General features: G+C 37.7%; 1 protein-coding gene across 1 annotated transcript in view; it reads right to left on the minus strand.

Moving 5' to 3' along the window:
- Positions 1-23240, minus strand: part of NECTIN3 (nectin cell adhesion molecule 3) — a 300234-nt gene extending 276994 nt beyond the window's left edge. The window contains exon 1 of the mRNA XM_072614044.1: positions 23177-23240. Coding sequence (XP_072470145.1) covers positions 23177-23225 — 49 coding nt within the window. The 5' untranslated portion in view covers positions 23226-23240. The remainder of the gene's footprint in view (positions 1-23176) is intronic.
- Between the last annotated feature and the right edge of the window lie 1013 nt (positions 23241-24253).

Below are 24253 nucleotides of genomic sequence, written 5' to 3' on the forward strand. Positions count from 1 at the left end.
TGTGTCCATCACTGAACACATACTGGGTACAGACCATATTCTATTATTTCCTTTCTTGATTAAAAAAAAAAATTTGGAGGGAGGCAATCAGGGTTAAGTGACTTGCCCAGGGTCTCATAGCTAGTCAGTGTCTAAGCTCAGCTTTGAGCTCAGTTCCTCCTGAATCTAGGGCCTGTGCTCTATCTATTGTGTCACCATGCTGCCCCTCTAGTATTTCTCAAGGACCTTAAAGAAGTAGAATTGGATTCCAGAGACTTCTGAGTTTCAATTTATTCATCTGTAAAATGGGAATAATGATACTTACAAAAATCTACCTCACAGATCTGTTGTCTTCATATAGTATAAAGTGCTTATGATTGAGGTGAGGGAGAGGAAAGGAACAATATTCATCAAGAGTCTATTATGTGGCAGGCACTGTGTCAAGAACTTTACTAATATTATCTCATTTGATCCTTATGAGAATCCTGGCAGGTTGGTGCTGTTATTTTTATGCTAATATAAAGTAACATTATAATTACCAAGTTATAGTACATTGTATTATAGCATATTGCATCATCTGATCTCACATTGTCTTATATTATTATCATCTAAGGAAAGTGAGGCAGACAGAGTTTAGTGGTTTGTCCATGTTCCCATAGCTAGCAACAGTCTGAGGCCAGATTTGAACTCAAGTTTTCCTGATCCTAGCCCAGCTAAGGATATAGAGTTAGAGATAAATACCTCCTTTTTACTTTAAGGGGGAAGAAAAGAAACCCTCCCCCCCCAAATGCCACTGTTTTTTTACTGGGCCCTGACTCCCTTATCAGTCCATACAAAAATTAAAGTTTTCTAGGAATTATTCTATGGTACAGCGCTCTCCAGGGGCAGCGTGAGGCAGTGGATCAGACACCTGGTCTTGGAGCCAAGAAGACCTGAGTTAAAATTCAGCCTCTGACATAATACTGACTGCATGACTCTGTGGGCAAGTCACTCAAGCTTTTGATGCTCAAGACAATTCTCTAAGTTACAGAGAAGATGCCAGAAGATGCTGATACAGAGAATTCCCTATATCAGTGCAATCATAGGTCTGGTCCTTATCCTTATCTACGTGACTCTTACTGTCACCCTGTTCAGGAGGCAGGGGTTAGGATAACAACATGATCAAAGATTCTGTATCTGCTTTCTGAGTTTGGAAATGGGAAGATACTTGGTCATGCCTTGACTGGGGATCCCAGTACTCTCCTTGCCTATTTATAAAGGTAATGGTTCCCATGTGTCCCTTCTGATCTTTCCCCCTTCCATGGCAGTGGCCTGAAGTCTACTTGACCTCCTTATCACCCTTTCTCTGATATTCTGTTATCTATATATTCTCTTATCTATTGCCTTGCCTCCTATCTTTGCCACAATCCTGCGTCCAATCCTTACATCCTTGTCATTAGGCTCATTATACTTCCCTGAATTTCTCATCTTTATCAGGCTGGATGCTGTTGCAGCTGCTGTTTTTGGAGAGACTTATTATTATAGACCTCACCCAATTTTGAACTTCTGGGGAACCTTTCCTGAGCTGCAAAGAGCATCCTTTACAAACTCTGTTGCTTCAGTTGGCACCTAGAGCTAGAACACAACTGGAGAAAACTTACCTACGAGTAACTAGGAGGTACACAAAGGGCAGGGAGTACATTGGTCATCATCCCTTGCATTCGAGTCAGGCTACAGCCACAGTAGAAACAATTTGCTCCAGGTTAAAGCAGGTCTGACTGGTCTATGTTGGCCCTGCATCTTTTCCCTTGTCACTCTTACTGAAATAAAAATCAACTACTCACCGCTATGATTGTGAAACAGTCACTGTCACACACTGTCATGGATTCCCCACTACCCTTAATGTTTTGCTTATAGTGATAGTGATAATAGCACAGTTGGGGGAGGGGGAATCATACTGGTCTTGGAATCAGAAACACCTGAGTTCAAATCCTACTTAACATCTTTTTCTATTTTAGTGACCTTGGGATTTGCTTTAACCCCTACTGCAGATGCATCAGGCAATTCTCTAAGACTTATTCATTGAATTATGAACTGGTAGGGATATCTGCAGAGTGTTCTCAACTAGCAGTTCCCAACAAAGATTCTTACTGTTTGGGTAATAATCATTAAAGCAACAACTCATATTTATATAACATTTAGAGGTTTATAAAATTAGTTCTCACAGAAGCCCAGGGAGGTAGGTAGTCAATAATAGTTGGTACTTAATAAAAATAGCACATAAATGGAAACTAAATTTCATTGCATTTTAGACACTTGCTTCATTGATCTCAACCCCTAACTCAGTTCATACATTCTCTTCCCTATGTACTTCTTGATCTCGATATCAAACCCAGTTTGATTAGTGATCTCTTACTTGCTTCCTATTCTGTTTGTTTAGGACAGACAGAGAAAATTTGGTACTCAAAATTTAAAAATATTGAATGTTAAAAATTGTCTTTACATGTAATTGGGAGAAAATAAAATACTATTTAAAAAAAAAGAACTAGGGGCAGCTAGGTTGCACAGTGGATAGAATACTGGCTGTGGAGTTAGACAGACCTGAGTTTAAATCTGGCCTCAGACATTTACTAGTTGTGTGACCCTGGGTAATTCACTTAATCTCAATTGCCTAAGAAACAAAACAAAACAAAAAAAAAAAAACTACAATAGGGAGGGTAGACTCTACTGGCATAGAAACTCATAGTCATAGAAATCTACTTAGAGGCATTGAGAAGTTAAATGAGTTGTTTAAGGTCACTTAGCCAATATGGATCAGAGACAGGATTTGAACTTAGGTCTTTCTGGTTTTGAGGTTGTCTCTCTTATCTACCAGGCCATACTGCTTCTAAGTCATCGATAAAACTTCTAAAGAGATGGTGGAGTAGTTCTGAAAAATTCCAAAGACTCCTAGAGGCCTATCTATACTCTATCCACTCCTTCCTTTAGTGAAACTAACACCTAGATAATTTGAGTCCTGGTCATTGTTTGGCTCCAATTTTAGCTATTCAAATTATATCATACTTCTCCTTCCACACATATGTTTCTAATTCTGCAGCTCTTTATGTTTGCTCTTAACATTTATACAAAACTCATTCAAATGTTCACTTTCCATTTGCATCTGCCTTTAGTTCCTCATAGGAAAAAAAAAAGTCGTATAATAGAAAAACATCCTTTAGTGTGTTTTTCCTATCTTACCCCTGAAGTTTGGGTTATTATTATTATTTTTTATTCATCTTGAATCATTTAGTAATGGTAGTAACAATAAATGAGGATTGGATTAGGTGTCTCTCTAACCATTTTAAGTAGACTGAAGACATTTCTTTTGTAGGTATCATTAATCTCATGATTTCACACACAAAGATCAGGTGATAAACACTTAGCTTGAAATAAGAGGACCTGACTTTCTAGTACTAGCTCTGGTATATCAATTAAATTCAATTCAATTCCATTGGTGTTTATTAAGTACCTACTGTTTGCTAGGCACTGTTATAGGTGCTAAAGTTACAAAGACAAAATAGAGAGAGGAATCAGAAGCAAAGTACAGGAGAAAAGAGCCCTGGACATGAACAGAGGTTCAAATCCTCTCTCTGTCATTTGCTACTTCCACCACCTGGGGCAAAGCTCTCTGGGCCTTAGTTTCCTCATCTGTAGAATGAAGTGGGATGGATTCATTGGCCTACACATTCTGTTCTAGTTCTAAACCTGTGACCCTAGGATACAGTCTCTGCCTACTGTACTAGGATACAGTAGAATTGACATTTGACTGCAGGAATATTCCTTCTCTAAAACTGTGATCAAGTCACCACTGGCTGACTTCTCTAAGGCTAAGTTTCTTCATCTACAAAATATAGATAATAATACATTATCTATCTCAGGAGGGATTTGTCAGTCAAGTGTCTTGTAACCTTGAAACACCACATCAGTATGAACTAGGTGACACAGTGGATGGAATTCTAGGTCTGGAATCAGGAAGGCCTGAGTTCAGATTTGGCCTCAGACATATACTAGCTGTATGACCCTGGCCTAGTCACTTAACCCTGTTTGCCTCAGTTTCCTCATCTGTAAAATGAGCTGGAGAAGGAAATGGCAAACCAGTGCAGTATCTCTGCCAAGAAAACCCCAAAAGGGGTCATGAAAGAGTTTGACCCTACTGAATAAATAAGTGAATAATAACAGTCACATAAGGCATTTTGTCAATTTAACTGTCAAAGTATTTTGCACATACTGTCAATCAAGAAACTTTTTATTAAGTATTTACTATGTGCCCAGCATTGTGCTGAGTGCTGGGGGAAAAGAAAGGCCATTGGATGTGTAATAACTGCTAAATGAATGAATCGATCACATGCAAAAACAGCAGGTTTTTCCTCTATCACCAGGTCAGCAAAGACACAGCTCAGTGAACCACCCCTTTGCCACCAGTTCTGACAGTAAAATCAGGCTTTCTGCCGTGAGTCAGTAGTAGCAGCATGAGGACATGATCTAATCTTTCTCTATCTTTAGATCCTATTTGGAGCAGTAAAAACTGGGTTATTCTCCTTGTTTTCACATTGTGATAGTAACTACTTTGAATCATAGAATCATACACTCAGAGCTAGAAAGGACCTTGCTGGGATTTTTTTGTCCTCAGTTCTTGAAGAGGACCAGTGATACCAGTAGGGTGATATGTTGACTTGCAAGTGAATTGGATTTAAGTGAGGCAGGGCAAAGCAAAGTCATCCACTTCACTCTCTCCTCCAGTCATTGGAGTCCAGCAGCAAGATAAAAGTCAGAAAGACTGGCCATGGCCCTGGATTCAGTGGGTAGACCTTGGCCTTTTTAAGCTAAGGATTTTTGCCAGGTCCAAATTTGTCTGAGGTGACACCCATTTAGTGATTAAAGCCTAGGTAAGGACTGAGGCAAAGATGGCCTAGTTTGACTTCACTAAAGAATCTATCTGGGAGGGAAAGACCCTCAGAGTTTCTGGCCAGAACAGAAACAACTGCTATTTACACTCACTCTGAAATATCAAAAACCAAACAATGATCAAGTGAGTCTTGGGACCTATTATTAGCCAATCAGTGAAAGTCACAGTGATTTGGATTTAAAGACATAGACACAGTCATGGCTCCATTTGAATCCCAATGAGCTTTATCAAAGTCCTACAACCCCATAGGAGAAATTAGATCCCAGAGAAATTATCTTGTATTTATGTATTTTTTTTATACTGTTATGTGAACATGCTGTCTCTCCTGATAGTAAGCTGCTTGAGCACAAGGAATATTTCATTTTTAGTTTGTTTCTTTAGAACTTGCCTCAGTGTCTGGAACATCTGCTATTGTTCAATCATTTCAGGTGTGCCCAACTCTTCTTGACTCCATTTGCAATCTTCTTTACATTTCCTTCTCCAGCTCATTTTACAGATAAGGAAATGGAGACAAACAGGATTAAATGACTTGCCCAGGGTCACAAAGCTAGTGTCTGAGACCAGATTTGGATCCATCAAATCTTTCTGACTGTCATTATTTAACAAATGCCTGCTGATTCATTGACTAATTAAGTGGTTCTCTAAAAACACATGTAGAGTAAGTAGTAGAGCTGGAATTTGAATCTCACCCCTCTTACTCTACAACTACTTCTCTTTCTGTATCATCAAGTTGACTATTTCTTCAGAATATGTTTGTTTATATTCCAGACCCTACACAGATACTTAAGGACATTTGAAGATGAGAAAGTAGTTTTTATTTGATTTGGTGTTTAAGTAATGAGTTAGGAATTACAACTTTTAAAAAGGCTTTATATAATAACACTAACTTGCTATATTGTTTGCTTTCCAGACTCAGTTTCTTTATCTGTAAGATTATGGTAGTAGACTATTAATGGTCATCTGAGTGCCCCATTTTAGGATCAGAAGAAATAAAGAAGAAATGGATGCATAAATCATATACCTCCTGTTTAACTCTCTTCTGACATGGTTGATAGGTTTTGTACATTAAAGAAGGCTACCTTTCTCTAATCTTCAATGCATTTTTAAGATGGTATGGGTTTTATGTTCAAGACTCCTTTTGTGCCTAAGGGCTTAAAAATATCCCACTCCTTGAACACAGTTTTTCTCCAGGTCCAGGGTTATTCAGAGATTCAATCTGCTATTAACCTCATTTTCTTTGACCTCCAGCAATTCATTAACCTGTTCACATCTTTCTGTTTCTGTACCTTCTGCCCACTACAATACACAAATCAATTTGTTTTCAAAGAGACTTACCTCTATTCATTTGTCTTTCAAAGCACCCTGGTCTTTCCTTTCCCAGCACACAATTATTACCTTCTAGCCCCCAACAACCCATGTGGCCAGGAGTTTTAACTCCTGTTCTGTCCAGATAGGAAGAAAACCCAACAGTTTTATGATTTTTATGAATAGCCCATTTAGAGGAGCAGGCAAATAAAAGAATATATCACATTCTATTCCTGAGTTCTAAAAGAAATGGAGCAATGTTGGAAATGTGAAGTGCATGAGGCACATGTGTTTTTTAAAGGTATATTTTAGAAACTCACACTGATGGAGTTAATAAAGCCAGGATAGGCCAGTCTCAGCCAGAAGAAAATGAGGACCCTCCGGTACTACATGCTGGATATTTCTCCTCAGGAAATCCTTGTTTTGTAGCTCATTGCTCCTGTCAAACATGGTAATGTCTGTAAATTTCAGTTGATGGAAAGCATATCACTTAATTAGTTGCCTTTAAACATCTATACAACTGCTAAATCATGAAAGAATGACTACCAAGTGGCCACAGTGGTTCCTGGAGATGATCCAGGCAAAGACTGACCAACTTAGAAGGAAATGCAAAGAGAAATCTGCCTTCATGGCCTCGTTAAGATCAGAAAGGGTGGTCAGGCATTTGTGATTTCCTAGTCAGGAGCTAGCTAGGGAGATGAATTTTTCATGATATATCTTTTCTATTTCCTCATTTTCATTCCTCCTTTCATATAATTTATTTTTTCTTTATTATTTTCTCCTTATATTTAGGTAGTTGGGTGGCATAGTGGAGGGAAGGCTGGACTGAATTTAAATCCTGATTCCTTTTATTAGCTGTGTGGGCAAGTCACTCAATCTCTCTTAGTTTCAGTTTCTTCATCTGTCAAATGTGGATAAAAATTATACTTTATAAGGTTGTTGTGAGAATCAAATGAGATAACATGTATAAAGTACTTGGAAACCTTAAAAGTGTCATACAAATGATAGTACCTATAGGTATCTATATCTATTCTGGTTAAAATTCTTCTTTTCTTGTGAGATCTATCTATCTATATATCTATCTATCTATCCACACATATATACCTATATATCTCTATACACATATATCTATGCCTATATACACATATCTATCTATACCTATACACAGACATATAATATATACATACATGTATACACACATGCCCACATTATATATACACAGCTATACACAATAAACATGTGTATATATGCATATATAGATACACATCTATAACATACACATATAATATATATACACATATACATATTCTCACACATATATACACATATATAACACATTACATATATAGCTGTACACAACACACATGTAGATACATACATGCATATGTATGTATATACAGACACACATCTATAATGTACATGTATAATATACACACATATATACCTGTATGCACACAAATATGCACATGCACATAAACACATCATATACACATTGTAATAAAGATATACACATATATGTGTGCATATGTGTATGCATGTATACAACATGTACATATACATATACATGCGCATATACAAACATATATTCATACACTTAAACACATGCACATATATACACAACACACATATACATGTATTCACACATACACATATGTACACATGTGTGTATACATACATGCTTACACACATTTATGTTTAGGAAGGTGTCTCATCAGAATGGTCAGCCTTGGAGTCATGAAAATTCCAAAGTCATATCCTGCCATTGACACATACAAGCTTTATGACTCTGGCATCGCATAACTCCTCTGTTTTTTGGACATTTTCCAACACCATAAGTTTAAAAAACAAGGTGTTCATTGGTATCTAAGACTGGTCATTGCCTTCAGTATGATTCAGTGGCCTTTCATTTTTGTTTGTGTTATTATAGCCAGTCTGTATACAGTTTCAAAAGGTCTTCTTGAGTACTGACTCACTGCATTCCTGACTCATTCTTGCCCTCTTCTAGGCCAGCTAATGTTTGACAATATACTCTTATTACGTTTATCTACCTTCAGTCAAACATTTATTTCTGTTCCTGTGTATACTTTCTGGTCTTTCTATAAAAGAAGGTGATAGCATGTTTTCAGTTAGTCAATGGCCATTTGTTAAGGGCTTACTATGTGCCCTGTACTGAGCTAGATGGTGGGAATAGGCATCATTTATTTCTATTCTCTGTACATACTGTGGATCTGACCTGCTCTTCCTATGAAAGGAAAGAAAAGTTCATTTCGGTATGAACAGAAAGCAGCATTGTAGTTTTACCTTCAGAATTTGAACTCCTCCAGGTGGGTTCTTATTTCCACACCATTTTGAGAGAATCAGAGAAGGATTTCAAAAGGTTAGACCCAGAGATCAAGTCCACACCCCTTTCTCCAATCCCCAGACTATTATTGTCCTTAGAGTCAGCTTCACAGAGCTCTATCCCTTTTCTTCCCTCAGTAGAGATGTGGGAAGCCATAGAGCTAGTCAGTATATCAACCAGTTTTACTTAACTGTTAATTATCTCTAGCTACCCCCCCCCCCCATTTCATAGGTGTCAATCTTGTCTCCTCCATTAGATTATAAAGTCCTTGAGAACAGACCATACTTATATTTTTTAATAATCCTTCACATGGTAGGTGCTTAATCAATATTTACTGATTACGTGCTTAGCAAATACTTCTTGGTATTTACTGCCAGTAAGAGGCAGCATGGAAAAGGAGCTAGAAGGTCCACTCAAAGGACAAGGAAACATTGGTTCAAGTCCTTTCTCAGCATTCTGACCACCCTTTCCCCCTTAGACCCTGATGGAGACAGCTCAGGAACTCTTTGAGTCTTCCTCTTGTTATTTGTCCTTAGTGCTTGAAGAGGACCACAACATCAGGGAGATGATGCCATGACTTGCAAATGAATTGAGTTTTAGTGAGGGAGGGCTGTGCAAAGTCACCAGCTTCACTTTCTCCTTTGGATCCTTAGAACCTTGGGAATAACAGTACTCTCCAAACCACCAGACCTACTTCTATGATCCAGATCCCATGGCCTTCATTTGCGAGGGGAGTCATTGTGGATGGGCATCCAACTTTCCTCCTTACCTCTAGTGACAAATGCTAACCAATTGACATAAAGAAGCAGATAGGCATAGGAACCATGGGAGTGGTAGCATTCTCCAAAACTCCATTCCTGCTTTTAGCCCAGCTCTCACAGCAAATTTTCAGAGAGGCAAGTCCTATGGAGAAGTCAGCCATCCTTAGCAACTGCCAACCAAGTTCCACACACAGGGCAACAAGTCAGCCTGGCTGAAGCAGCAAGGTGAGAAACAGGAAGCGTTACGTACCAAGCAAGTCAAACTACTGTTAACTTGATGACCTTCTTTCCTCAGGCCCTGATGGAGATAACTCAGGACCCTTGGACCCCAAAACCTTTGGAAGAGCAATACTTATAGACTAGTGCTCTCAGCAATTATCCTAGAGGACAACTCCTGTGCTGTATCTGAAGGAGCAGGTACTACAATCATACTGCATAAAAGAAAGTTCTTGCCACAAAAATCCTTGGCACTGTCAAATCTTCCATCATTAGAAGTCAAAAATTAATATCAATGATCAATATAAATGTTGGATCATTATAAACAGAAATTGCATTAAAGGAGAGGCATTGCATTACTTTGTCTCTGCACCCTAAGGACCATGGGGCTTTTAAAATCTGACTTGCAGCTCACACTTTCCTTATGTGTTATCCTCCTCATTAGAATGTGAGCTCCTGGAGACAATGGACTATCTTACTTTTCTAAATGTATCCCCATTGTTTATTATAACATTTTGCACATAGCAAGTGCTTAAGAAATGCTTCATTCATTCATGTATGCAATTGTTCTTACACTGATTGTTTGACCCTAGACACCTCTTAGTGCTCCCAGATAACCCTCTGAGACTCTAAGTAGCATTGACAATTATCTAGAGGGAGTTATCTTAAGGAGGAGTTCTCTGACCAATGAAATCACAGGTCTTGGCCAAAAACAAAAAGTCACTAACAAATTTACCTATTTGATAAAGGTGGTATTAATAAGTTAATAAATTTGTCCAGTTTGTATAACAAGTACAGATAGTAGAGATGAGTTTTAAGCTTAAAGCTTCCAAATGGAAATCCAGACCTCATCTATGTCCCTTAAAACCTCTACTTAGGGAGCTTTTGTAAAAACAAGTAAATATAGTTCTTCCCTGGAACAGTATGTACCCCTTTGTCTCTTCCTTTGCCTATTGATCTATAGCAACTTTTAGAGAAAGAAACTCTAATCTTTTACCATTTTATGAGCCTAATGCATTAAAGAAAAGTTTTATTGATATATTTTATCTTTACATTATATTTATGCATTAGTCCCACTTTATGAGAGGTCTTTTTTTTAACAAAGCAAAACCAAACAATACATTGATCTTGTCTGAAACTGCATACAACATTTCACATCCATAACAGCCTTCCTCTATTTAAAAAAAAAATCAACAGAAATTTATTTTCTCTTTCTCCTCCTACCCGCATTCCATTGGGGGAAGAAAAGAAAATTCAAAACAAATTTCTTATAACATATATGAATAGTAAAGCAAAACAAATTCTCTCAATGACTGCTCAAAAACATACATGCACATATCACAAAAATTATATACCATAACCAGGATGGATTAATAACAGAGTTGTGAATAGAGTTGGTTTAATATTAGAAAAACTATGAAATTAACTATATTAATAGCTAAATCAACAAAACCATATAATTTTATTAATAGATGCAGAAAACACATTTCTGTTTAACAAAACATGGGAATAGATGAACCTTTCCTTCAAATGATAAATGGTATATATTTAAAACCAAGAGTAATTATTATTTGTAGTGGAGATAAACTAATTTTTCCCCAATAAATTCAGGGACCAAATGTGGTTATACATTATAACTACTTCTATTTGATATAGTACTAGAAATGCTATCTCTAGCAATAAGAAATAAAGAAATTAAAGGAATTAACATAGGTAAAGAAGAAACAAAATTGTCACTTTTTAAAGATGATATGATGATATACTTAAAGAACCCTAAAAAGTCCACTAAAATTAATTGAAGCAAGAACTTCACTTTCAGGATACAAAAGCAACAGCATTTCCATATAATTTCTATATAAACCAGAAAAAAGAGAGATGTCATTTAAAATTACTGCTGAATGTATAAAATACTTAGTAGTCCATCTTCCAACATTATATAGATTATATATAGTATATACATACATACACACATGAACTATGTAAGTACAACTATAAACAACTATTCATAGAAAGAAAGACAGACCTGAATAATTGGAGAAAAAATATTGTTTATGGGCAGGATGAGCCAATAATTAAAAAAAAAACTACCACAAATAACTTACTTATTCCTTGTCATACTGGTCTAATGACTAAAGAATTACTTTATAGAACTAGAAAAAATAACTAGAAAAAAAACATAGGTAACATAATAGGTGAAATCTCAAAAGAACTAATGCATTATTTAACTTCTTTAACCAGACTAAGGAAACCTTATGATCATCTTATTAAGTAGAAATAAACCCTAAATATAATGGGCATGGAACTATTCCAGTTATTTACTAATCTCATTGTTTAAGGAAACATTGACATTACTGATATCTCTCACCACATCTTTAGAAATGGTTTAAATCATTTTTATCCAAACCATTTCATTAATTAATGTGAACTCTATGCAAAAGAACTGAAAGGAACCAGGAGCAGACTTGACCTGTTCTACAAGTAGATGTTGAACTCCTCATGTGCTTATAGCTTCATCATGAGTAAATAGAATCCAAAGTTCCTTTAGTATTAGGTCATTTCATAAAGCAGTAAATAGTGCTGCTTTTCTTCATAAAAAAACCTTTCTATCATGTATATGATATATACATGATATGTACTATATATTATGTATATATATCTATATTCACTTCTAGATAATCAATCCTTTTAATCATTATTTAGAGACTTCAGAAACTTTCATTCCCTGAATTTGTAGTCAATCCAGACAAGGGGAATGAATGCTCATAATGCATTTTGTCACAACTCCTGACTTATTCCTTTGTCACTGAGTGGGAAAACAAACAAACCTGATATCTTACCTCAAACAAACAAAGGAAATATGCCCCTGTATTAAAAGAGAAAACCTGATTCATCTGATTCATCAAATTTAGTAGTAACTTTTAATTTTAAAGGGCTGAGGTGGGTTATAGGATGCAGTTGACAGCTAATTTTGGAGTCAAGAAAATGTGGGATGAAGTATATTTCTTGGCGCATCCTAGTTGTGTGATGCTAAACAAATTATTGAACCTCTCAATGACTCAGACAGCTATCTCTCTAAAGACTTCAAAGTTGCAAAACAAATCAGGTTAAGTCAACAAGCACTACTCAGTGCTCACTGGGAGCCTGGGAGAAATATTAACAACCTTGGATATGCAGGTGACACTACTCTGAGGGCAGAAAGTGAAGAGGAATTAGGAAACTTCTCGATGAGGGTGAAAGAGGAGAGTGTAAAAGCAGGCTTAAAACTTAATATGAAACAAACAACAGTAACAGTAACCTAAGATCTTGGCAATTGGTCCCATGACTTTCTGGCAAATAGAGGGAGAACTTAGCAAGCAGTGTCAGATTTTATAGTCTTAGGCTCAAAGATCCTTGTAGATGACATCTGCAGCCAGGAAATTAAAAGATGCTTGCTCCTTGGAAGGAAAGCTATGGCAAATCTGGGCATCATACTGAAGAACAGAGACATTACCTTGCCAGCAAAGGTCTGTATAGTCAAAGCTGTGGTTTTTCTAGTACCAATGTATGACTGTGAGGGTTGGAATTTAAGGAAAGCTCAGCATTGTAGAATAGATCCTATCAAATTGTGGTGCTGGAGAAGACTTTTGCGAGTCCCTTGGACAGGAGGGAATTCAAATCAGTCATTACTTAAAAGAAATTAATTCAGGCTGTTCACTGGAAGGTCAGGTACTGAAGCTGAAGTTTGAATACTTTGATCACATAATGAGAAGATGGGACTCACTGGAAAAGACCCTGATGTTTGCAGAACTTAAGGCAAAAGGAAAAGGGAATGTCAGAGGGTAAGATGGATAGATGAACATGAGTTTGGAGAGACTTGGAGAGACAGTGGAGGATAGAAGGGTCTAGTGTGCTATGGTCCATGGAGTTGTGAAAAGTTAGATACGACTGAATGACAGCAACAAGTGCAGTCATTGTGTTAAGATCTGAGAATACAGATATAAGCAGAAACAGACCCTATCCTCAAGGAGATTATAATCTAATGGGGGAGAACAACACAAAAAATGAAATAAATAAGCATTTATTAAACATCTATCACGTGCTAAGTGCTTTACAAATATTATTTGATCCTCACAATAAGCAAGGGAAGTAAGCATTATTATTATCCCTATTTTACCATTGAGGAAACTGAGGCAGACTGTTTTAAGTGATATGTCCAGAACCACAAAGCTAATAAGTGTTTAAGGCTGGATCTGAACTTTGTTTTCTAAGTATAGTGCTCTCTATCCACTGAGTCACCTTACTGCCTCTGGAAAGCTGAAAAAATGAGGTCAGTGTGTAGAGAAGGTACTTGAAAAGGAACTATGGTAGAAAAAGTCTAGGAGAGTTCAGAATGCAGCCAGGAAAAGCATGAGGATATGGCTGGCTCCTGAAAGTGGTGGTTCTGAAGGGAATCAGCCAATCAGAGAGATGCCTTGGGGTACAGGGTACTTCCAATATGTAAAGTCTATGGGTGAATTGAGCTTCAAAGTAAAGAGGTTTCTGGGGCATTGTAAAAAAATTCTGGGGAGGAATGGAACAGTGACATGTCCTCACTGAGAGAAGTTTTCTTACAAAATATTCCCTAGGGAGCTAAAATCACAGGTCTCTCCATTGCTGCTTACATAGATATAATTTCAAAATGCTATAAAGAGATAATCCCACAGTTGTATAAAAGCTTTTTAATTTGTTTGTGCCATACATTTCATTGTCATAATGAAAATCTTTCAGTCCTGTTTTTAAAGAGGTATGGAAGGGAAAATATAGTTTATGTTCCAGTTTCCAAAAGAGCAAAATGCAGCATAATGTTTTTTTCTTTCTTTAAGAAGTCAATAAATATAAACCAGGCTGCTTTTGTCTTGGGAATCTCACTTATTATAGTTGGATATTTACCTCCCATGAGGCAGTTAGGTGGCACAATGGATAAAGCACTGGATTTGGAGTAACGAAGACCTGAATTCAAATTCAGCCTCAGAAACTTCCTAGCTGTGTGACCTTGGACAAGTCACCTAAACTGTTTGTCACTGGAAAGCACTGCAGTATCTTTGTTAATAAAATCCCATGGAGGGAGTAGAAAGACACACATAAGCTAGCTCCGAACCCACAGCCCATAATATATCTGTAAAAAAGAACTCCCAACAAATTCTGGAGCAGCAGAAGCCACAGAACAATGGAGCAGATGAGATTTCTGTTCCAGAGAGCCTGAAAACCTCTCGCAAAAGGTCCGTCGCGCTGTGGACCTGGAGCCGGGCCAAGCTGTGCAGCACCGAGAGGAGCAGATCCGCAGATCCGAGCAGTCTTCAGGGACTGAATCTCCACTCACAGGTGACAAGGGTCAGTGAGAGGGTCTCTTTGGCAGGTCGAGAGGGGAGTGGGGTGCCCCCATAACTCAGGCCCCTTCAGGAGGCAGCAGTGCAGGTGGGAGCAGACTGGGGCTCCCCAAGCAGGCAGGAGCTCGAATCCCTTGTTGAAGGTCTCTGCATAAACCCCCTGAGGGAAGTGAGCCCTGTGAGGTGGCCCTGCCCCCACCTGAGCACCTGAACTTAATCTCACACTGAATAGCAGCCCGACCCTGCCCAAAGCCCTGAGGCTGGGAAGCAGCATTTAAATCTCGGACCCCAAGCACTGGCTGGGCAGATGTGGAGGTGAAGTGGGTGTGAAGAGAATATTCAGAAGTTAAGTTACTGGCTGGGAAAATGCCCAGAAAAGGGAAAAAAAATAAGACTATAGAAGGTTACTTTCTTGGTGAACAGGTATTTCCTCCCTTCCTTTCTGATGAGGAAGAACAATGCTTACCATCAGGGAAAGACACAGAAGTCAAGGCTGCTGTATCCCAGCCCACCCAATGGGCTCAGGCCATGGAAGAGCTCAAAAAGGATTTTGAAAATGAAGTTAGAGAGGTGGAGGAAAAACTGGGAAGAACAATGGGAGACATGCAAGCAAAGCATGAAAAACAAGTAAACACCCTGCTAAAGGAGACCCCAAAAAATGCTGAAGAAAATAACACCTTGAAAAATAGGCTAACTCAATTGGCAAAAGAGGTTCAAAAAGCCAATGAGGAGAAGAATGCTTTCAAAAGCAGAATTAGCCAAATGGAAAAGGAGGTTCAAAAGCTCACTGAAGAAAATAGTTCTTTCAAAATTAGAATGGAACAGATGGAGGCTAATGACTTTATGAAAAACCAAGAAATCACAAAACAAAACAAAAGAATGAAAAAATGGAAGATAATGTGAAATATCTCATTGGAAAAACAACTGACCTGAAAAATAGGTCCAGGAGAGACAATTTAAAAATTATGGGACTGCCTGAAAGCCATGATCAAAAAAAAGAGCCTAGACATCATCTTTCATGAAATTATCAAGGAAAACTGCCCTGAGATGCTAGAACCAGAGGGCAAAATAAGTCTTCAAGGACTCCACAGAATACCGCCTGAAAGAGATCCAAAAAGAGAAACTCCTAGGAACACTGTGGCCAAATTCCAGAGTTCCCTGGTCAAGGAGAAAATATTGCAAGCAGCTAGAAAGAAACAATTCAAGTACTGTGGAAATACAATCAGGATAACACAAGATCTAGCAGCTTCTGCATTAAGGGATCAAAGGGCGTGGAATAGGATATTCCAGAAGTCAAAAGAACTAGGACTAAAACCAAGAATCACCTACCCAGCAAAACTGAGTATAATACTTCAGAGGAAAAATTGGTCTTTCAATGAAATAGAGGACTTTCAGGCATTCTTGATGAAAAGAAAATGTGACTTTCAAACACAAGAATGAAGAGAAGCATGAAAAAGTAAATAGCAAAGAGAAGTCATAAGGGACTTTACTAAAGTTGAACTGTTTACATTCCTACATGGAAAGACAATATTTGTAACTCTTGAAACTATTCAGTATTTGGGTACTGGGTGGGATTACACACACACACATGCACACACACATAGAGACAGAGTGCACAGAGTGAATTGAAGAGCATGGGATCATATCTTAAAAAAATGAAATCAAGCAGTGAGAGAGAAATATATTGGGAGGAGAAAGGGAAAAATGGAATGGGGCAAATTATCTCTCATAAAAGAGGCAAGCAAAAGACTTATTAGTGGAGGGATAAAGAGGGGAGGTGAGAGAAAAACATGAAGTTTACTCTCATCACATTTGACTAAAGGAAAGAATAAAATGCACACTCATTTTGGTATGAAAACCTATCTTACAATACAGGAAAGTGGGGGATAAGGGGATAAGCGGTGGGGGGGGGATGATGGAAGGGAGGGCATGGGGAGGAGGGAGCAATTTGAGGTGAACACTCATGGGGAGGGATAGGATCAAGAGAGAATAGAAGTAATGGGGGACAGGATAGGATGGAAGGAAATATAGTTAGTCTTATACAATACGACGATTATGGAAGTCATTTGCAAAACTACACAGATTTGGCCTATATTGAATTGCTTGCCTTCCAAAGGGAAGGGGTGGGGAGGGAGGGAGGAAAAGAAGTTGGAACTCAAAGTGTTAGGAACAACTGTTGAGTACTGTTCTTGCCACTAGGAAATAAGAAATACAGGTAAAGGGGTATAGAAAGTTATCTGGCCCTACAGGACAAAAGAGAAGATGGAGACAAGGGCAGAGAGGGATGATAGAAGAGAGAGGAGATTGGTGATAGGGGCAATTAGAATGCCTGGTGTTTGGGGGGGGAGGGGACAAAAGGGGAGAAAATTTGGAACCCCAAATCTTGTGAAAATGAATGTTAAAAGTTAAACAAACAAACAAACAAACAAACAAACAAATAAATAAATAAATAAAAAGGAAATCCCATGAATAGAGATCCATTAGGTCATGAAGAGTCAGACATTACTGAAAGGAATGAACAGTAATAAATTCTTCCCATCAGGAAGTCTCCTCGCTGTAGGCAATGTGCACCATGCACATTCTTGCTTCAGTGCTTTTTTTCATGCACTTCTGGGTATCAATTCAAATCTTACTAGTCCTTCAAGGTACCGTCCAAGTTACTTTTCCTCTCTTAAGATTCCATCTCTTACTGATTTCTCTCATCCCTAAATTCCTACTCTGAGTTTAAGTTAGTACTACACAGTTTAACATGTTTGTGTGTGTATTTGTGTGTGTATATGTGTGTGTATGTACATCTATGTGTACATCTAGTACTGTAAGTACTCATTCATATATACATGTGTGTATTTATATAGGTATGTAATAATGATAGCTAATATTATAAAGTTCTTTCTATGTGTCAGGCATTGTGCTAAATTCTTCACAATTATTATTTCATTTGATCCTCACAACAACCCAGGAAGGCAGATGCTATTATTATCCCCATTTTACAGATGAGGAAACTGAGGCAAATAGAGATTAAGTGACTTGCCCATGGTCACAAAGCTACTAAATACCTGAGGCCAGATTTGAACTAAGGTCTTCCTGACTCCAGGACCAGTGCTTTACCCACTGCACCATCTAACTCCGTATATATATGTGTGTAGACAGACAGAAATAGGTTTTTATCTCTAGCTACAGGGATAGATCTATCTATGTTTATATGTATGTAAGTATCTATCTATCATCTACTTATCTCATTTTTTAAAGCAAGTCTAGAGACATGATGGACATGAATTCCCATTCATGTATACCATTCCAAAGACTTTCTCTATCTTCTTCTTCTAGTGTTCTCTGTGTGTCTCTTTCTAGAAGAATGCCTCTGGAACAAACCGTAAGACCATTACTTATATTATTACAACTCAGTTAAGTCCATTACTCATATTATCACAACTCAGTAGCTCCATTAAATAGATTTGTAGTATCAGTTAGCATTCTCTACATCAATCAATAGTCACATCTTCCTTTTTAAATGCAGCAATATGTAAATTTTCTCAGGCTTAAGGGAAGTCTGGTTATACATACATATACAGACATTTATGCATATATATGTATATACATATATATCTATACATCTCCTTTATATATAATGTCAGAGATGTCAAAACTGTGTTGTACAGCTAAAACAAATAATTTGGATGCAATTTCCTTTCTTGCAAGCAATGCATTATTGCATATTTATATGCTTCTACCATGCCTTCCTATCACTCTTGTTTATTTGACTTAGCAGCCTTTCTGGTCAATTAATGGCTAATTAATTTCTGACTCAAAAAAACTAAGAAAAAGGCTCCTATGAAGGTTTGCCCTAGTCTGGTCTACAGGCAGAAGGAAATCAGGAAAGCATAATAAGTTGTAAAAAAATATTTTCTAGTATTTTGTAGCAAAAATTATTAGTTGGGACCTGGGATTTCATCTGTGCTGTGGATTTCAATACCTTGTGTGGAAACTCCATTTATCAAAGCTGATCAGCAACTTACTCTTAGAGAGTTGACTAAGACATGGAGACATTAAATGACTTGTCCATGGTCCCACACCTAGTTAAAAGGACTAGAGCCAGGGCTTAGCTGAGGTCTTCTTGACATCAAGGACAATACCCTACTCATCACACTGTGCTATGCCTCATTTTATACTCCAATTATTTTGTGTCTTGCCTCCTTAATAAAGTTATAAACTCCTTGAGGTAGGGAACATATACCATCTTCTTATCCCTTATTGCACATGGAATAGTGTTATTGCTAGGATTAGGTATTCAAAAAAATATTTGTTTATCATCAAAAACCAAGGCAGAATTTTTCCTTAACTCTTTAATTTTTTTTTTAAATAAACACGATGAAGAGGGAGGTATATTTCATTTTCTCTTCATTGATATTTCTGTTAGCTAGATTTTATTTACATTGATATAATCATTATGTGAATTGTTCTTTTAGATTTGCTTAATCACTGAATCAATTTGTTTGTTAGACAAATTTTCAAAATGTAGAAAGACTAGTCTCCTTCAAGGAACAGATAGTACTTTATACCTCTTTAGGGCCTTGAGCCTCTGGCTAATTATCAAGTTGTGTGTCATCCTGCTGGCCAACTCAAGAGCTATTACTAGTCTGTTAAAGACTACTCTTTCATGTGTCCTCCCCACAAAGAATTCATTCTAACTCTGGTAAGTGAAATTAAGTGACCTTTGATTAGCTATCAAAGAGATGTGGAAGACCAGTACTTTGTTCTCTGGCAATAATTTAGTACTGATGGGATAACACACAAAATTTAATGAAGCTTTCTACTATCAGTCCTATGAATACTCTATGGTACAAATACATTGAAATAAGACAAGATTGAAGTTGAAATGGTTAATGTATTAGTTCCTATAAAAACTGCTTACACATGGAAGGAAATAAAGATATTGACCCTTAAACTGGTTAAGCCTGTCTATTTATGTGCATGTTGAAAAGTTCACAGCAAAAAGATTTCCAGAGTAAGGGCTCATTGCACTTTCTGAAGTCAAGGATCACTCAAAATCATTACCTCCTTTCTTCCAATGCTTGAAGCTGCCTCAGGGGACCTTATTTACTCTATGGACAATCTAAAGATCATCATATTTGCTGATACAATGTTATGAGCATCAATGAATTTCTGTAGCTTCCTTACTGTGATTTATGTACTTGCAGCTAGCTAAAAAATATCATCTCCTTTCTGGAGCTAGAAGGAAATCTGTCCACCAGCAGTGGAATACGCAAGACCTACTGAGCTCTTGTTGAGACCTAGCATCAGTTTGCCCTGTCTGATTTCACTAATGGCAGAGGAATCAGGAAGGGGTGGACACCATTGAAATCCTGCGGGGGAATGAGGAATGAGCCATCTGGACCTCCAGCTGAGGCCAATTGGATCTAGACAAGAGCTACCAGCAGGAATGAACTGGACCTGGAAAAGGGCCATCACTATCTAAGGAAGTGGGTTGGCCTTGAACACAGAATGTTATGGTCTTCTCAGATATGAGGAACTTAGAAGACAACTTTTGTCAGGGTCCCAGTGGGGACAGGGTATATTATAATGATTAACTTTTATTGAAGACCAACAAGATGCCTAGTGCTATTAAAAATACAAAGACATTCTTGGTGTCTATCCAGGAAATTATACCACAGTGCCTTACTGGCACTTTTAGATAAAAGAGGAAACCTGGGGCCTTTCTATATTCCCTCCCTTTGAATTTTTTTTTAACACTGTAGAGAGTTTATTTTACTTGATACAATGAGATCAATCTTTTCTTTTACTTCCAAACATATAAGTTCTCCCTCAAAAAAAAAAAAATTCTCCCCATTGAAGTCACTGCCCCTACTGCCTTAAAAAAATGGTTCATTGATCTTCCTTTCTTAAAAAAAAATCACTGTCCCTCTGTCCCTTTACAATGACTCCCCCTGTACTACAAAAGAACTCACCAAATGAGTACAATCAAGAAAACCCAACCAACTCATTGGCCATGTTTGAAAATGCCTTCGTCTTTTCTCACTCACTATCTACCCTCTTTCTCTCACTGAAGCAAGAAGCAAGGGCCATGATTCTGCCATCAAGTACTCAGAAGTCATGACTGATCACTGCATTGGTGAGATATTGGAAGACTTTTGATACCATTTTCCTTTATATTATTGCTCCCAAGTTCTTACTCATGTTGACTCCTCCTTTAAAGGAAACAAAGAAACAATATCTATTGTATCATCTTCAATATTTCAAGTAGAATCTATAATTGTTTAGTAATCTCTCTCCACTTACTGGTTAATATCCATATGGTTTAGTAGAATTATAACTCATAAAAGTCAGAAACATACCACTGTTGCAATAATGCTTCATAAATTATGGTTTAATTATAAAAGATCAAGAAAGAACACTATGAACACTTTTCTTTTAAATGTAGACTGCTTGGTGTCAAGGATGACTTCTTTTTTTTATCTTTTGTATCCTCAATGCCTCACATGCCATTGGAACTTAATAAATACTTGTTGAATTGAATTGATGGGGTTTAGTTAATCTCTGGATTTTTAGACTGAATACTTTGTGGAATATTGTTCAAGATAAGTGATTTCTACAGGGGCATGATGCAGGTAAATTATTAATTTAAATTTAGTTTAGGGTTTAGGCCAAAGGTAATCAATGACCAGTCCTCACAATCATCAAAATGGTTTGTGCTGTGACAGAATGATTTGGTAGCTATGGATCAACAAGAACAAAATCTGCAATTGTGATTGTCACTGTACAACACCAAAATAGATGGCTGGAAAGTGAAAAGTACAGTCAATAAATTGACTTTTTTAGTAGATGATACAGAAAACACAGTTCTATTGATCTTTTCCCCCTCTCTCACCAAATTATCTTGTTGTTTTGTCATTGCATAGACCCTGCTTTAGAGAGACGCAAGAGGCCATGCACACTTTCTACCTTACACTCCTAATCTTCTTTCCATCTTAACTCCACAATTGATTAAGGTTGTATTCAATGTATATGAAAACACATTATATCGATGAATATAGACAGAAGTGTCTTCCTTTACCTGAATAAAAGATTTCTGTATATCCCAATATTTAAAGCTGGCAGGAACTTTAGAGAGCATCAAATCCAATTTCCTCAGTCAGTTATAGCAAATTCTTATCTATAGCAATAGCAAATTGACATTGCATAGATACTGGAGTCTCATCTTAGCCAAGCATCTTAAGCTTCTCTCTATTAGCTGGGCTAATAGCAAGGCTTTTTCATTCATTTTTGGAGGTGTTAGTTAAGGAGTGAAAGGGCAGTCAGAAAATAAAGTAGGAGAAAAAAAAAGTGAACGTGTTACCTAAATAATCAATTCTTGGAAAACCAATCTGTAGATAATAGGAAGAAGCTTAAAGCAAGTCAACAAAAGCAAAATATAACTTGCATGCACAGTGTCCATACATGTCAAAACAAATAATGCAGCAACAAAAGATTTTTAAAAGAAAAAAACGAATAGGGGAATTAAATAGTATTATAATAGACTATATTCCACTAACGCGACTATTCACTACTGGAACATATCATGATGTTGCTAAATTGGAAATAAAGGCTATTAAGTTTCAGTCAACCCATGAAATTATTACTGAAAACGTTCATTATTTTTTGAAGCCTCTTTGCCTCCAGAAAGCATTACATACCCTAGTCACAGTGGAACACAATCATTGTGTTTCAGATTATGAATTCATCACCATACTCATAAGCCCATGGCAACGTTTCAAGTAAGGTTTAGCTATATGAATAATCATACAGATTTTCTTTTGTAAGTATTTGTGTGTATGTATGTGAGAATCATTGCCTGATCAAAAGCAATGGAAACAATCCAGAAATATCAGTTTGGGAACATAATGCTAGCATTTTACTTTTTATCATGATAAAGCATAGAACACCTGGTGACAGGTGAAGCCAAAAGAAATCTCTGAGCATATCTACAAAAGAAGTGTCTCTAGGAAACATCAGCTTTATACACGTACATGTCCCATTTAGCCACATTCAAAATCACTGAATTTCAGAGATGGAAGAGACATCATCTAGTTCAATCTAAGTCTACATAAAAGATTCTATTTACCTTATATCTGACAACTCATCATCCATGTTTTGCTTAAAGATCTTTGAGGAAGAGAAATTCCTGAAGTAGCCTGTTCCTTTTTTTATTCATTCGTTCATTTGATATTTATAATTGCTAGATACAGAAAGGTAAAGGGCATTCAACAAAGTCATCCTGAAGGTAGCTTAAAATTTACAAACTCCTTACCTGAACTTCTGGGAGCCAAAATGGTGGAGTAAAGTGTAAGTGTTCTCATCCTCTCCTTATTGACCTCAAAAAAACCCAGAGAATATTGTCCCAAGAAAAATCCTAGAATGGTGGAGCCAGCAGAAGGGGAACAGCAGTCTTTCATCTCTGAAGGCTAGAGAGATCAACAGGAAGGGCTCCTCTTGCTGTGGCTCAAAGGGACCAGTGCAGTACCAGAAGCTTCCCAGTAAGCACCACCTCAGTGGACCAGCAGAAGAGTCTGAGCCCCAGGGGGGTGGAGACAGTATGTGCCAGCACCAGGACCTCAGACGTGCCCTAGCACAGCCAGGGGAATTGGGCAGACACCAGCGTAGACAGGGCTTTCCAGCCATTGAGCCTACCTATGCTCTAGCACAGACCTGGGGAAGAGGAGACCTCCCATGGCCAGACCACCCCTCCCCCACACCTCACTTCAGTAGCTTCAGTACAGGAGCTTCTGGGGAAACTCAGACAGACTTCACCTGGCCTTGGCCTTGGCACACACCAGCCAGCTCAGCACCAGGTAAACTACAGCATTATATAGCTTCTAGCTGAAAGAACCAGAGGCCACAACACGCAAAGCCAGAAACCAGGCCCCAAACTCCCAGCAAAAGAAATGTGGGACAGAGCCCCCCATGGCCCCAAACCAGAGATCCTCTTTAAAAGCCAGGAAAAAGGCAATCACCAGGAGCAAGGAGCAAATCAGAAAAACAAAGACCATAGAGTCTTACTACGGGGATGGGGAAGCACAAAATACAAATTCAGAAGAGGACAGCACTGATGACATTTCCCCATCTGAAACCTCAAAAGGGAATACAAACAGGTCTCAAGCCCAAAAGGCATTCTTAGAAGAGCTCAAGAAGGATTTAAAAGCCAAATCATAGGGGCAGAAGAATAATTGTTCATTGATTTTAAAAATACAATTGGCAAAGTGAAAAAAGAATTCACTGAATAACTCCTTAAATAGTAAACAATAGCTCCTTAAAAAATAAAATTGGCCAAATGGATAAGGAGGTACAAAACTTAACTGGGAAAATTGGACAAATGGAAAGGAAGTAC

The sequence above is a fragment of the Notamacropus eugenii genome, chromosome 5 (assembly GCF_028372415.1).
Source record: "Notamacropus eugenii isolate mMacEug1 chromosome 5, mMacEug1.pri_v2, whole genome shotgun sequence".
In the NCBI taxonomy this organism is placed as follows: Eukaryota; Metazoa; Chordata; class Mammalia; order Diprotodontia; family Macropodidae; genus Notamacropus; species Notamacropus eugenii.